Below are 16,513 nucleotides of genomic sequence, written 5' to 3' on the forward strand. Positions count from 1 at the left end.
AATCTCAATTTTTTTTTTAAATACCCTATATCTAAAAAATATGAACCCTACAGCCTCTAATGGATCACAGTAATAATATATTATACCATATCACATCAGCCATTGGGAGGTTTTGCCAGTAGGTTTTGGCGATGTTTTAAGCGGGACGCTTCTGCCTATCTCTCGACAATTAAGTTCCCTTAGTCGCATCTTACGATACCCACGGGAATGGAAGAGAAGAATAGACCACCTATTCTATGCTAGGACCACATGATAAATATTATTATTTAAATAGGAAGAACAATCTTGTAGCGAACAGTGTTTATATACAAGTAATGATTACAATATAATAAATTATTATATTAATATTACATTATTTTGACTGCACTTGGAATATAATAGAATATATTACAACATAATAGAATTTTCCAGGTCAATATTTATTTTGCAATAATATGAAAATTATCTGAAGTATCGAATGATTATTACATTAAATGTATTTGTCGTATACAGATTGTTGTTACACATGTAATAAAAAGGGCAGTTTGTTTGGCATATAGGACTTATTACTTTTACTAATACGACTATTGAACTTGTACTACAATAAATTAATGGAATGGTATGATTTTCAGTAGTGCTAAAAGGCATATCATTATCACATATTTTTGATGCTATCATGCATGTTCTTTTCAAGTACCATTCTGTGTATAATACATTTGTTAAAAACGAAACTATCTTGCATCATTTATAAGTTTTGAAGAAAAAAAAAACACTATGAAATAAATAAAAAACCAATAAAAAATGTCAACAGAAGATGTATTTAATTACGTAAAATATAATATTTAATATAATCAGAATACATTTAATAAACAACACATACGAAAGAAGAAGTTAGTTGCTATATTACTAAAACTTTATATATTTGCGAGACGAAAAACATTGTATGAAGTATGTATAAGTTGTCACCGTTCGATATTTCTACCAGAATAGAAATAATCTTTATTGAAATATACCTGTTTACAAGTTCTTTTAAATTGCCATTTCTTTAACATTCTACTCCTAGGTTCGGAATGTTGTTATCTGCTCAGAAGAACTCGCAAGAATCTCAAAAGTAATTTATGTACAAGATATTTTCACATGTGTAGGAGTACTGTGACCATAATTAATATTAAATTCTATTTATATGTGTTATTCAGTGTGAAATAAACACACAAGCAGTATCGGTTCATAAGCAAGACGGATGAGTCAGCCGGTGCCGCCCTCAACCATATTTTAGGAATACGAAAACGTAACCTTCAAGAAAGGAGCATATTCCTTTTTAAAAGGCCGGCAGCACACCTGCAATGCCGTTGGTGTTGTGGGTGATCATGGGCGGCAGTAGTCAGTAACCATCAGGTGAGACGCATGTTCGTTTGCCCCATGTGTTGTAAAAAAAAAAAAAAAAAAATTAACGGCCCGGTTCACCACGCCGACATTTGTCAGGATTTTATGAGAGCATTAAGTGTAATAAAATTAAGTGTTCAAGATTTGTAAATTCAATACAAATATTTATAAAATTAAACTTACGTTAAACGTGCACCTACTTAATTAATATTTATTGGTATATTAATGTAAGTCTCCTAATAATTATGCCAAAAGTCTATTGAGATAAGATAAAATAATACAGTGTTATTCATATGCCAGAAAGGTAGCTACCCCACTCATCTAGCAAGCGAAACAATGAGCTAATTTAATTTAATTTATACGCCTTTGTTTGTTTTAATAAGGGTAGCTTAAGTTTTATTGTTCAACCTACCTATATTATGACCAATGTCGAGGCTTACAAAGAAAATAAGAATAAATTTGGATGTGCATTCCCCCGTTTTATATTTTTAATGAGTTATAGTCATGATTTGTTGCCTTTTTTTGAAACTTTAAAAGTCCAGTTGATGTTTTAATAATTAAAGTGTTAAAAACAAATACGTGAATTACTTGTAACAACATATGTATCTAAAAGAGCGGGGAATATTTGATATTGTATTATTTAATAGAAGGAACGATATTCACATATTCTGATTATATCTTGTTGCAAGTAGGAACTTTTGCTTCAAATATATTGATTTTATAACAAAAACGAGGGGTTGGTTGGTTGCACGCGGGGGTGAATGCCCTTGTCACTGCAGATTCGCCCGCCATATTGGTTGGGGTTCCCGCGTCACTAATGGAGTACCGACGCCTAAAATATGAGCCCATTCTCTGCACCATACGTTGAAAAACAGTCGGATCTTTAGAGATGATTTCTGAGGTTAATTTTTTCTTTGTTTAATATTTTCGTGTTGTTAGTGGTACAGTATCATATTATTTGTGGTAATATTGATATTAAAGTATTAAATAGAATTTAGTACTGATAACTATGCTAATATAATAAAATTGTAACTAGATGATGTCTGTACATGGAAGATAGCCAAAACAATATTTGTTATAAATTTTATTTATATCTGTTTATGTATTCCGATATCACGCAAAAACCACTACACCAAATTGAATGCAGTTTAAATTAGGTAGGTTTAGATCTAACTTTAATCGTATAGGTTTTATCTTGATACTCCATTCAGAAGTGGTCTTTTTAAAAAGATTCTTTTTTGTTTTTGTTTAAAAATTTTGAAACAACGCATATGAAGCAAAAAGATAGATAGATAGATAGATAGATAATTTATTTGCATCACTTACAGCACACAAACAGCAAAAGATACAAAAGCAAAGTGAAAAAAGATAAAAAACGATACATGTACAAAAGATTAAAAAAAAACCAAAAACAAAATCAGAATGCATAATAAAAATTTTTTCTTCATGCGTGTGCCACAGTAATGCAAAATGGCCACAACTCAGCTTTTTGCTTTGCCCTAAAAAGAGCAAAACACTGATATTCTGTTGTGGCCAAAAGTGAGTCGCGAAATATCACTGAAAAAAAAAATAATAAAAAAGAAAGAAATATAGATCAAATACAAAAGCAAAAAATTTACAACTATATTAAATTGTGTATTGCTAAGATTTATGTATAGTAGGTATTTTTAAAATGCAATACTGTAATAAGTATTTCATATTAAAATTACATATTAATCATTATTATAAGTCAATACCTGTGGATTTGTACTATATAAAATAGCTTTCATATAAGTTTTAAACTCAATTTCGAATCTCAAACTTGTAGCAGTGGCTTTATAGTCTTACTAATGTTTCAGTTTTCACTCCTTTCTATTACAAGTAATCCAGTTTTGTCGTGGCTTTTGAAAACTCGAAAATGAGGAATAAGGGCCCTTTGAATTTATTAACTACGGGATCAGTATTGAGACGCCGTGGTTTAGTGTAAGCCACTACCTTGTCTCATTGGATTTGAAAGCAAACCATGATTTTGAATTTAAGCGATATTGACATCAAAATTTCGACTGTCAATTTAAATTAATTCTACAGCGTTGGATAACATCTTTACCTATAATTGTAATAACATAGTAATATTTGACAACTGGACTCGGGTCTCTCTTATTAATGGACGATGTTAACTTATTACAATCTAGTATTGTAATATTTTAATAAAATTCTTTGTAGAGCAAAATTCTTTATTGTCAAAGGAAGTAGGTATTTGAAAAATACACCGAGTTTCCCGTTTTAAATTGTTTTGTTGTTCATCGATGCATTTTATTTGTTTTATAATAAGGATAGTAAAATTGCTAACGTAACGTCTAAAGTTCTATTTTCTGTTGAGCAAAATCTACTTGTGTTTTGTGTGTTATATGGTATTATTATTATAGTCTCTTTGTTTATATGGTATCTATCGAAAATTTGTATAATCCGGTATTTTGTACAATATCTAGACAATGTATAAAATATCTAAAACGTTTAGAGAATGTATGAAATTACTATTAATTTTATATTTTGCCTAGGAATGACTTAACTAAACACAAGAATAAATATTTAATCTGTTTACTTTTTATTCACATTGCTGGTGGATCAGTAGATATTCTGTTTAATTCCTGGGAATTGTATACATTACTAGGTAAAGTAATATTTATAATATTTCATACAATATCTGGATGTCTCAGATATTCTATTCATTGTCTAGGTATTGTGTAAAATACCTGAATTATACAGATAGCCGGTAACATATATAAATTTATCACGCAACTTGTGGAACGTATGAAGTTTTCATTGATTTTCTGTGCTTACGTGTATTTAGTTTAGTTCCAACCACATTTAACAAAAGACCTCTGATACTGAATAGCAGGTTTAAACGTATTATATGTACATATTGATATTCATGGAAACGAACTTTGGCAGTGTGAGCTCCTATTTTATACGACACTACTACTTTGTACTATTAATTATGACAGTGCCTAATAGATGTCTCGTGATGGGTGTATTTTGTACGATATAATTTCTTTGTTTTTATTTATATTTATATTAAAATGCATATATATTACTTGTATGGACATGTCTTGGAATGACACATAGGATATAATTAATCTTAATTCAAGCTTGCAAAGTCGTCATATACGAAGTTCGCTTTAATACATATTAGCAAATTGTCGCGGGTTCGATTCAATTATTGTTTGTTTTTATTGGTCTGAATATATATGTACCTAGAGGATCGCCAGCTGATCTCAGACCGCCAGTACGGCTTTCGACGGGGACGCTCGGCTGGTGATCTTTTAGTTTATTTAACACACCGATGGGCAGTGGCAATCGAGAATAAGGGAGAGGCCTTAGCTGTTAGTCTGGATATTGCGAAAGCCTTTGATCGGGTGTGGCATAGGGCACTAATCTCAAAACTACCTTCGTTTGGGTTGCCTGCGAGATTGTGCAGTTGGGTCGCCAGCTTTCTTAAGGAACGTAGCATTAAGGTCGTAGTCGACGGAGCATGCTCTGACTTAAAACCTGTGAATGCTGGTGTCCCGCAAGGCTGTGTACTATCTCCGACACTGTTTCTTCTGCATATCAATGATATATTACAGATCAGTGATATTCATTGTTATGCGGACGACAGTACAGGAGATGCATTATACACCGGTCATGCAAAGATCTCGCGGGCACATACCGATGAGCTCCGGAACAGACTTGTGTCTGAAATCGAAACTTCACTCGATAAAGTTTCGATCTGGGGTGAACGCAATCTTGTTCACTTTAACCCTAAGAAGACACAAGTCTGCGCGTTCACCGCAAAAAAGACACCGTTTGTCGTATCACCTCACTTTCAGGGCACTTCCCTTGATAATAAGTCGAGTCTGGGGATTCTTGGGGTCGATATATTTAGCGACGTCCAGTTTTGCGGTCATCTGGAGGAAAAAGCTAAGATAGCTTCCAAAAAGTTGGGGGTGCTCAATAGGGTGAGACGGTATTTCATGCCAGAAAACCGCCTGAAACTGTATAAAGCTCAAGTGAGGCCACACATGGAATACTGTTCTCACCTGTGGGCAGGAGCGCCACAGTACCAACTCCTTCCGTTAGACCGCATTTAAAGTCGGGCAGCTCGAATTGTTGACGATCGGCGTCTTACTGTCCGGCTCGACCCACTGAAACTGCGTAGAGATGTTACATCTCTGTGCATCTTCTACCGAATTTATCATGGGGAGTGCTCTGAAGAATTGTTCGGATTGATACCTGCTGCAGATTTTCACCATCGTACAACCCGCCATAAACTAAAATTTCATCCCAACCATCTGGACGAGTGGCGGTCCTCCACCGTGCGTTTTTCAAGGCACTTTCTTCCACGCACAACCACTCTTTGGAATCAACTTCCAGCAGCAGTATTTCCGAACCGATACGACAACATAACCTTCAAGAAAAGAGCATATTCCTTTTTAAAAGGCCGGCAGCACACCTGCAATGCCGTAGGTGTTGTGGGTGACCATGGGCGGCGGTAGTCACTTACCATCAGGTGAGCCGCATGCTCGTTTGCCCACTGTGTTGTAAAAAAAAAATATGTATGTATTTAGGAAAAAAGGATTTGTATTGTTAGATACAGTTATCTAGTATTCACAATAAAAGTTCTGTTTAGTTTGGGACTAAATGGCGTTGTGCAATATGTAAAAAAATAAGTAATAATATCAATGATTTGGATATTTTTATTCAATAATGTTTAAACGATTGAACGGGTTTGATTAAAATTTGACACGTAAAATATATCTTTTATCTTAATGATTACGGGTAAATCCGTGAGTTACAGGTAGTTTAAATTAAGAGGTATGATAGTAATAGATATTTCTTATTATTACTTATATAAATTATATATATTTGTGATTAATAAATGGAAAAATATTAAGTCTGACTAGAATTTATTACTAACAACTAACTATTGTGACAAATGTAAACTTTGGACAGTTTAACTAATAATTACACAGCCATTTACATTTTTGCAGAAGTGAAAACATGATGTCACTTTCTTAGCTCCCGAATGATTGAACGGATTTCAATGTGTATGTGTGTGTGTTTTTCATTATAGTTCTTAGTTATGTTTAATAAAAATCTGTTCGTTTATGTCGTAATTTTTTATGATTGCTTTTGAAATGCATCGTGGTAATTAATATAATAAAGCGCGTAACAAGCAAAGCAATCTAAACGGAAAATATCGTACAAAAGTAATGCGCCGCCAGAGTAAGAAAGCTTTTAGCGTGCAGAATCAGAACGCTCCGGAGCGGTTTATGGAAAAAAGTGCAAACAAATCTTTATGGTAAGCAGCTGTGCTATTGTCACTGATGATCTCGCAAACATTGACTCTTCGTTGCTTACAAATTAACGTATTTATTTTTATATTTTTTGGTAGGTATAAAAAATAATATTATGAAAATATGGATAAGGATGTATGTTGTATTATTATCTATTTATTTAGTAAGTAAATAAATAAAAAGAAAATAGACAATTGAAAGAAGAATGCGTTGTTAGTACGGAAAGAGGATATATAAATCAAGAAAGCTTCCTAGCTCCTGTGGGTGTTGATCAGGTTTTTTTGTGGTTTTGTAGACATAATAATAAGGAATTTTATACAACAATAAATAAGGAATTTTGTGTACTTTTTCATAAAAGGTAAATGGCATTTTATTGCATGTTGTATGCATCATAGATAGCAAAGATGGGTGGCAATATATCGGGTGCTACCCGACTGAGGTATTACTTTTTTTTTTACAACACAGGGGGCAAACGAGCATGCGGCTCACCTGATGATAAGTGACTACCGCCGCCCATGATCACTCACAACACCAGCGGCATAGCAGGTGTGCTGCCGGCCTTTTAAAAAGGAATATACTCTTTTCTTGAAGGTTATGTTGACGTATCGGTTCGGAAATACTGCTGCTGGAAGTTGATTCCAAAGAATAGTTGTGCGTGGAAGAAAATGCTTTGAAAAACGCACGAAGGAAGACCGCCACTCGTCCAGATGATTGGGATGAAACTTTAGTTTGTGGCGGGTTGTACGGAGGTGAAAATCAGCAGCAGGTATCAATCCGAACAATTCCTCAGAACACTCCCCATGATAAATTCGGTAAAAGATGCACCGAACACATAATGTTACGTTAATAAACTATTGAAAATAATTAAGTTTGTTGCTATCAACTTTATTAAAATGTGGTAATGATCGCATATCAATAGCTAGGGATAAAATACTTTGAAAATTATGTAATGATTAATAATTGAAGAAATATATACAATACGAAAGTAGATAGGTGGTAGGTTTTTATAACGATTAGATAAATAGTCTTCTAGCTTAGGAGAAATCAAAAGTCACGGCAACGAGAAACATATAAGCTGGTTATGAAAATCGAAAAAAAAAGCTTTTGCAGTAGGTTCTCTCTGCCTATCCTATAACAGACTTGGTGTGGCAATTTGTAGATAAATAAATCTACTTTATCACTCATGTACTCTATGTCTGTTACCATTTCTGATGATACGTCGTAGTAGTCGTCGTAGTAGTTAGTAGATAGATTATATGTTCTGTGTTAGGGATTGTAATGGTTATCTTATTGCATACAAACAAGCACTGATGTTTTTCATTAACAATAAGTGATATGGTGGTAAATTAATTTGGCAAGTTATATAAGATTTTATTATGAATAAAATTTTATTTGTAAAATATATTATAAAGGTTGGTATCCTAACCTCGAAAAACACATTATATTATATTATCACTTCAAAGTGCTATGGGCGTATGTACTATTCATATTTATCTTGCCGTGTGTAGTGTGTGTAAAACGGTTTTTTTATAAGGTAGTTTCAGAACAATTTTAATAGAGTGTACTCACATGAATATTATATATAGCACTATTACTATACCCTATTTATCATTGAACGTAACCTTGTTTTTCTTTTAGTAAGTTTCAGAATTATTTTATTAGTAATTACTAGTATTATTATTACGCGGTAATATATTTAAAAAAATATATATTACCACATTGCTGAATGATCGCGAAATGATCATCGATTTCTCAAATAGAGAGATATTTTATTTAGTACAAGAGAGATATTTTCTACGAACATTCACCAATGCTTTTAAACATAATTATAAAATAGTTACCTATATGAAAGTAGACAACATAAGTTCCCTTATGTTCCTATATGAAAACTGTGTACCTCTATTGAACTATTTGTTGTGATATGAATAAATGCGATCAATAAGGTAAATTATGATAACTAGCCTGGGTTATCTCAATCTTTCGATTAGGTTACACCAAATGTGGTCACCAGTAAAACGGAGAAGTTATGCCTGCACTCCCGAAATAGAATTTAATACCTACTCATTATCATCATCATATCAGACTTTAACTATCCATTGTTTAACACAGGCCTCCCCCTTAAAAGGGGTTTTGTAAATAGTTGTCATGTTTGACAGGTTACTTGGCAATTACAGTTTGGCTTTGAAGGTGTTTTAAGAGGGACGCTGCTGCCCATCCTGCGCCCTCCCTTAGTCGTCTCTTACGACATCCACGGAAAAGAAAGGGGTGGCCAATTCTATCCTAAAAAAAGTTTATACTTTCAATTACTGACTGGTGATCCGCCCTAGATCGGCTTAGCAAGGGTAGACAGAAAGATAAATTTGTATTTTATATTAGCAATATTTTATTATAAGTAATATTCTGATACTTTGTGTTTAATAGTAATTTAAGTATGTAGGTAATTTTTTTTTTAAATAAAAAGTCGCTGATAATGTAGGTCTCAAATTTAGGTGAAAGAATTTTTAAAACCACTTTGAATGTATTCATTACACACAAACAAGCAATCAATTCTTTTTTTTATAATTTTAGTATAGACAATAAATCCTTACTTTTTAAGTAACTTTCGAAAGTAGAGGGTTCTCAACACGTTCGATTGTTTGCGACCATGTTACGCATGTTACGTTATTTTGAACTAATTCATAATTTGCAATCCATATCTATATTAGTTTCCTTGGTAATTACCGAAGAAGATGTTTTTATTTATGGAGCAAAAGACTACTTATTGCGAAGTAAAATCTTTACTAATATTAAATGTAAAAATTAGTTTATTCGTTTGTTACTCTTAGCGGCTTAAACAATCATTATGATGTTTGTATATACCTAGTCCAGCCATAAGTTCTGTTACTAAAATTATTATTATTATCTATTACTAAAACTTATACCTACATATTGATTAAAGTCTCAGCAAAAAATAAAATAATATTCTATTTGAAATGACCACCTTTGGTTTTTATACAGGCCTTTAATCTGTCTGGTCACGAATTTATGTATTTATGCACTGTTTTCAAGGAAAATTTGGCCACTGCTTGCTCCTAAGATTTTTAAGAGGCTCGATGTCGCCGTGTCGTTTAGAGCAAACCATGTCCTCTAAAACTGACCATAATTTGAAGTCTATAGGGTCGAGGTCTGGGCTAGATGAGAGCCAATTTTCAGTTCTTATAAAGTTCGGAACGTTGGCTTCAAATCAGGCTTGGGTAGTTCGTGCCTTGTGACCAGGTGCAGAGTCCTGCTGGAAAGTCCATGGTATATTTTTAAAAAGTGTATTGCTGAGAGGTTTCACAACACGATCCAAGAGTGTATTTTGATACATTTTCGCTGAAGTTTTCACTCCTTTTTCACAAAAATGTAGTTTGGTGACTCCTTGATAAGACATGCCCCACCAAACTATCACTGACGCAGGATGATAACTACGTTTTACTTTTTTAACCACTTGAGCAGCTTCTTTAGAACTATGAACGTACAGTTTATCATTTTGCTTACTGTAGTGTTCTTCAATCGTGAAAATTTTTTCATTGGTAAAGAGGATTTTTCCGTGCCTTTCAGCTTCGTATCGCGACAGAAGGCATTTGGATCGATCCACTCTTTTTAATTGTAAAGATTGATTTAGGGCATGTCCTGTATATCGACAATAAGCACCGAGCTTCAGGTCTTGTTCTATAATATGCAACAGAGTCCTAGTAGCAATCTTCATTTCTCGAAATAAGATTTTTTGCTTCCTAATGGGGTTTTGACTAATTCTGGCTTTAACAGCATTAATAGCCTTTGTAGTTTTAACAGCACGTGGACGCCCTGATCATTTCTAGTCTTTGATAGAGGAAGTGTTGATGTATCTGTTAATAGTACGATATACGAAAATATGGCTGATACCAAGCTTTTGAAGTGCCTGGAATATGACCGACGGCTCCATACCCACATTGTGTAAGGCGATCACTGCAATCCTATTTTCTTTAACACCCCGTTCCATATTGTACTTTGATAATAAACACAAAAAAATATGTGAAATGGCGTTTGAAAGTTTTTAAAATATATTCCAAATACAAAATAATTAAAAAGTTGAAAAAAAAAGAAAAGTTTGTATGTTAGAATATTTATGGCCAGACAATAGTTAGGACAAACAAAGGGCATATGGTATTTTTATGTCAATCAGTGAATATATCCCAATCACGTATACGAAGTCGCGGGTAAAATCTAGTCTTATATACACGTGATTTCATGTTCTAAATTCAAATATTTACAATATAAGGTTTCTACGAAACGTATCGTAGTATCTATCGTCTTTTGGGTATTTATGATATATCCAGTCGTATGTATGTGCTCACGACCGTAATTCGAATTTTCATGAAACAATATATAGTTAATTGTTTGCTATAATTTTCATGGAAAAAAATCGAATTCATTCTTAATTAGGTTAGGACCGATTTGACATTCAAAGTAGTGGTAGGGGAGCGCGGGGCTGGAAGTTCCGATTTTCTAATAACATGAAATTTTATCATAAAAATAAAGGATTTCATTTTCAACATCAGTAAATGTTGGACGGCTGTTTATCGTTATTTGTAATATTGTAGTCGCTTCTACTAATATCTTAACAATTCTTTTTACAGAAGCAAATTTCTAACAAATTTCGGAGCGGAACATTCAACCCCTGTTCTGGGGCAAGTTGTTCCACCTTTGAGGCAAATTGTTCCGCTTAGATTATAACAATATTGCGGTAGAATAATAAAGGTTTTCTTAATTAAAACAACTTATCTATAAATATATTAATCTTAAGTTTATTATATTCAAAACTATACTAAAAAAACTAAATGTTACTGGTACATATAACTATATATACTTTCAAAATCAACAAAGTTTAAGTGGTAACCTCTAGACAACTTTTCTATTGAGATAAATTTTAATTAACACTAATTTTAATCATCAGTCTTATTTTAATCAGTTGTAATTAACTTTGGCAATCTCCATTTTTATTCATTAGTAATCTTATTTATCACTTATGTCTTCGTCTGACTCACAGTTAGGTGTCTGTTAAAATAGTCGTCTTTCGTAAACGACGTTTACGAAAACCGGCTAATCTTGGTGGTGCTTTAGGCAAAGGCTTTACAATTTCAGGGTTAAACACACAATTTTTCCTAACTGGCGTTAATTGAAGATCTTGATTAGTGGTCAGTGTTGAAGTCTCTAGCTGCAAATCATTCTGAGTTACCTCAGATTGATTTGCAGCTAGAGTTTTCATATTGGATGGTCCTGGTTGGTCATATTCTGCCAAAGTTGAGTTGGTAGAAGACTGAGAAGGCTCTTTATTTGACAAAGGCCGATCTGTCACAAAAGATGGAGCAAAATCTTGATCTGTAAAAATATCGGGATTATAAGGACATATTCCAGTTTTTTTGAATGCGTTCATAATATTTGTAGGGGTCGCTGCTAATGGCCATGCTGTTTTAACAATCCCAGGAATTTCATAAATTGACATAGTTTTGCCCGGATTGTTTCGGAGCCAGTTATCTTGGGCTTTGGCACAGTATGTTTTAAAAGGCCCGTTAATGCCAACATCTAGAGGTTGTAGCCTGTGAGTGCAGTGAGGGGGAAATGACAACATAATGATGGAATTGGCTTTAGCTTTTTCAACTACGCTAATATTAATGTGTGATGAGTGATTGTCTAATAATAATAACACCGGTTCTTCTGGAGAGGGTTTAGTGAACTTTATGAAATGGTCCATAAAAATGAGGAATTCAGTAGTAGTCATCCATCCTGAGCTATTTCCAGCTCCGACTGACTCAGGAGGGCCATCGCGTAAAAACAAATCTTTATACTTTAAACGTGGAAACACGAACATTGGTGGTATCGTATTTCCCGCAGCACTGGCTGCTAGCTCCACAGTAACCAAAGCACCGCGTTCAGCAGATACTATAGAACCGACCTGCTTTGTTCCTTTTTGAGCCACTATCTTCTTTGGTTTTAAAACGGTCGATACTCCAGTCTCGTCCAGGTTCCAGATTCTTGATGGTGTCAATTTATATTTCAGCAGAATTTCACTAAGCTTCGAGAAAAATTCGTTTACATTATGTCTGTTAAATGCAGATGCACGTCCTACACTAGTCGCTTCGGGGGTTCTTATTGATAAAAGAGGGTTCCTCTTTATAAATCCAGTGAACCAATCTGCGCCAGTTTCTCGATTCTTGTGCCATGACGGGGGAATGTTTTCTAAAGAAAATTTTACTGCACATTCATATGCGAGTTTTCGCACTTCTCCAGGCAGAAGACCAAAATAAATTGAGGAGCATTTTAAAATATAGTTTGCTAACTCTTTTTCCTGTTCTGAGGTAAACACTAGCCTGGGTTTATAACCTATGGTAGGAATCTTGCCAGCTTTCAACTTTACAACAAATCGATGTAACGTCATGTGGCAAATTTCAAATTCTCTTGCTACAGTTTTAACAGGTTTTCCATCCTTGATGACAGCATCTGCAGCTCGACGCAATAATGTCTCGGAGGTTTTACCTCTCTCTGTCTTGCGCTTGTAGTTTCGCATCCTTAAAATAAAAGAAAAAAACGTCATAAGAATTTTACATACGACTTAAAATCAATTGGGGTAAATTGTTCCGGGGAACAACCAGCCCCGCCAAAAGGGAACTTATAACCCCAAATTACATTTATATATGAACACTGACTTACCGGCAAACTAATAAAATCAATAAAAACAATACCTAAGTACTAAGATACCTTACTAATGTCACTACAATTTAGGAAAGTTATGCATAAATAGGTTCATAATAAACAGAGATAGACCAAATAGTTTAAACCCAAAAAAATTTACTTACGTGATGTTTTGACAGCAACGTGCATACAGCCACTCAACCGCCGTCGCTGGAGTAACTAAAATGGTTGCCGACGTGGCGAATCATCTGATGTTTTAACGACGCATTTCACATGTCTTGCTATCTCTTTTCTTTACAAAGTTATTACCATCGGAACAACTTACCCGGGGAACTTCCAGCCCCGCGCTCCCCTACATGCATTTGCGACATCTATTTAAATTCAGTTGAGCTTTTGTTAAATGAATTTTCATTCGTTACAAACAATCCTTACTAATATTAATAATGCGAAAGTGACATTGTTATTTCATGGCCTATTTGGATGTACCAATTGTTATGATGAGAAGGGCATGACAATCAAAATCAGTAAATATGCTTTGGGTACGCGGACAAATTTGTAAATTTAGCTAGTATTATACAATTCAAAGAGACTTACAGAAAATTAAAGTTCAATTGATTAAAAAATCCAATAAACGTTATTAATTAGACAGTCACTTATCCGCTGTTCGTTTATTAGCTTTCAAATTGAGAAAGTTAATTTAGTTGATCGCTTTTTGTGCAATTAAATTGTTTAATGTGCGTCGTAAAGCAGTAAGCTATTTGGTAATGTGATGCCTATGTCAGATTCTGATTCGATTGCGATTTCACTTGATACTGGCTCCGAAAAATAGCTATAGACCCGATAAAGGACCGAATAGATAACCATTATGGGCCCACGAAAGTAATACAGTGGACGACGTATTTGAAATGATAGCGTCTATCTGTTTATTATCACCCCAAGTCTGGTGGAGTAGGCAGTGAAAAGCGAGCGCTTTAAGTCTACATACATCTATTGCTTCCATTACTTTTATAATTCGTTTTGTGCCCGCATGTCGATTGACTTGCAGGCTTGTCGGTTGACTTGACTCCTTCTTCAGATAGAATGCGGTATCATAATAGGTTAGTCTAAGTCTTTCTCGGTATCTATATCCATCCACTTTGGTAACCTTTTTGACATGATAGTAGATAATTAATAAACTGTTTTGGTATTTCTCTACGTAAATCTGTAAAATAAGTGCGTATGCATATTTTTTAATACTCATAACATTCAGATAAATACTGATAATAAGTAATTATGTAATGTAATAACTATTAAAGCTACATTTTAAGTAAATAGTATTATTATCATTAATTGAATATATTCATTCAGTTAAATCGCAATATAACCATCTCTCTTATACAAAATTATCTTATGGCAGTATCCCTTAACTATGTAATAAAAAAAAATAATGATATCTGTAGATCTCTTTATAATCTCCTACAAAACAATTGTTTTGTAATTTTCATTTAAACTGACAATTTAATACAAGGAAAGAGACAAAACGGTTCAATAACTAAAATAGGTTTATGAGATATTTGACGTTTTTATGAATAAGAGGAATACAATATATTTCGAATAAAATTAAAACAAATACACAAAATATTTTATTTATAGTGATTGATTAAGCCGCTAAGATATTTTTACCTTTTACAAATTTATATTTTCTTGTCTAATATGCTTCAAATATCTATTACAATTATTTATTATAACTATAATAAAAACTATAATTATATTATAACTAAAAAGAGCAAATTGAGAATCTCCTCCTTCATAAATCGTATTTTGTTTTATTTAAAAATGTCTTTTTTTTCTAGAAAATGATGGTTAATTTTTAAACGTGAAAATATAATAATAAATAAATATAATAATAAACAGAGGTGGAGCAAAATTCTCATGTTATATGAATGTTGAAATCTATTAATTTAGTTTTATGAAGGAAAATGTAAGAGCTTACATATTGTAATTGAAGCTATTTATTTTCTATAATTAATTTTTTTTTTCTTTTTTTTTAATATTTTAAGGGCTTTTACCTTCTTCAGGTATATCAGTCCTATTGTACCCTGAACTGATTTCTCCAACAAAACTTTATCTACCTTCCCTAGATGCGGAAAGAGAAGAATTAATGGGCATCAATAATTTACACAGATGTTCAAAAATTTCTGGTTTAAGTTCAGCTAACATAGTTTGAATAAGACCAACATTCAATTTATTTAAGTTAAAGTGGCGCATGAATTCTTCTCTTTCCTTCGTGTTAATACGACACTCTAATAGAATATGATGCACATCATCGATGGTATTACAAGTTTGACAATGGAGTGACAAGGACTTTCCCATCATATGTGCAAATTTTTTTGATGGATAATGACCAGATCGTAGACGAACAGCTAATTTAATACAGTACCTATTGATTTTAATTCCACAAAACCAAGGAATATGTGGAGGTTCAGCCTGAATAGTTTTGTACCAAATGCCTTTTTCTTTTGAAATTTCGTTAAAATATTCTTTCCAATCTTTTTGACATTGATTTTTTAATTTAGATATATAATCAGTAAAATGTGGTAATGACTGATGTTCCCTACCTTTCTCTATGCCCAGTTTAGCTAAACGATCTGCTTCTTCATTGCCCCGTAAACCAACGTGTGCTGGAATCCATTGCAGTATTAGATCAATTTTACTTAGATTTAATTTATGAATGAGTTCTAAATTTAGTTTTATGAAGGAAAATGTAAGAGTTTACATATTGTAATTGAAGCTATTTATTTTCTATAATTCATTTCATTATCGTTGGAAACGTTAGAATTCACAAATGTTAAATTAATGGACTAGCGACCCATCTCAGTTTTGCACGGGTAGATATTTAGGTAGAAGATTTTCAATTGTTTTTAAATAAAGTATAACCTATATTATTATCTACTATTATCATACTACTCGTATTACTTTAAAAAAATATCTCAAATTCAATTTTCCATCACGTCACTTTAGATAATAAATTTTACTAGATTAATTCGGATGTAGTTGTTATGAAATTTGTACGATGCATAGTTTTTAATTTACAGGAAAACATAGAAAACATCTGGCAATTTCACCCCAATTGTTTTTATTGATTATATGACATTTATTATTAT

The 16,513-nt window shown here is 33.1% G+C and overlaps 3 protein-coding genes across 3 annotated transcripts in view; all 3 read right to left on the bottom strand.

Annotated features, from left to right (window-relative positions):
* Nucleotides 1-9,900: 9,900 nt before the first annotated feature.
* LOC113517886 (uncharacterized) lies at nt 9,901-10,407 on the bottom strand. Its single transcript, XM_026902629.2, has one exon. It carries the CDS (start codon nt 10,405-10,407, stop codon nt 9,901-9,903), a length of 507 nt encoding a protein of 168 aa, XP_026758430.2.
* Nucleotides 10,408-11,464: 1,057 nt separating this feature from the next.
* Nucleotides 11,465-13,719, bottom strand: LOC113521013 (uncharacterized). The gene is made up of 3 exons (XM_031914201.2): nt 13,535-13,719; nt 12,634-13,246; nt 11,465-12,059 (listed from the first exon to the last, which is right to left on the bottom strand). The coding sequence occupies exons 2-3, from the start codon at nt 13,243-13,245 to the stop codon at nt 12,033-12,035; spliced, it is 639 nt and encodes a 212-aa protein (XP_031770061.2). The 5' UTR covers nt 13,246; nt 13,535-13,719; the 3' UTR covers nt 11,465-12,032.
* An 842-nt stretch (nt 13,720-14,561) lies between these two features.
* LOC128201897 (uncharacterized) overlaps nt 14,562-16,513 on the bottom strand; it is a 42,701-nt gene continuing 40,749 nt past the window's right edge. The window contains exons 3-4 of the mRNA XM_052900235.1: nt 15,790-16,030; nt 14,562-14,571 (exon numbers count right to left, since the gene is read on the bottom strand). Of these exons, the coding sequence (XP_052756195.1) occupies nt 14,562-14,571; nt 15,790-16,030 (251 nt within the window). The remainder of the gene's footprint in view (nt 14,572-15,789; nt 16,031-16,513) is intronic.

This window comes from Galleria mellonella, unplaced genomic scaffold (assembly GCF_026898425.1).
Source record: "Galleria mellonella isolate WM207_F2 unplaced genomic scaffold, CSIRO_AGI_GalMel_v1 utg64, whole genome shotgun sequence".
Taxonomy (NCBI): Eukaryota; Metazoa; Arthropoda; class Insecta; order Lepidoptera; family Pyralidae; genus Galleria; species Galleria mellonella.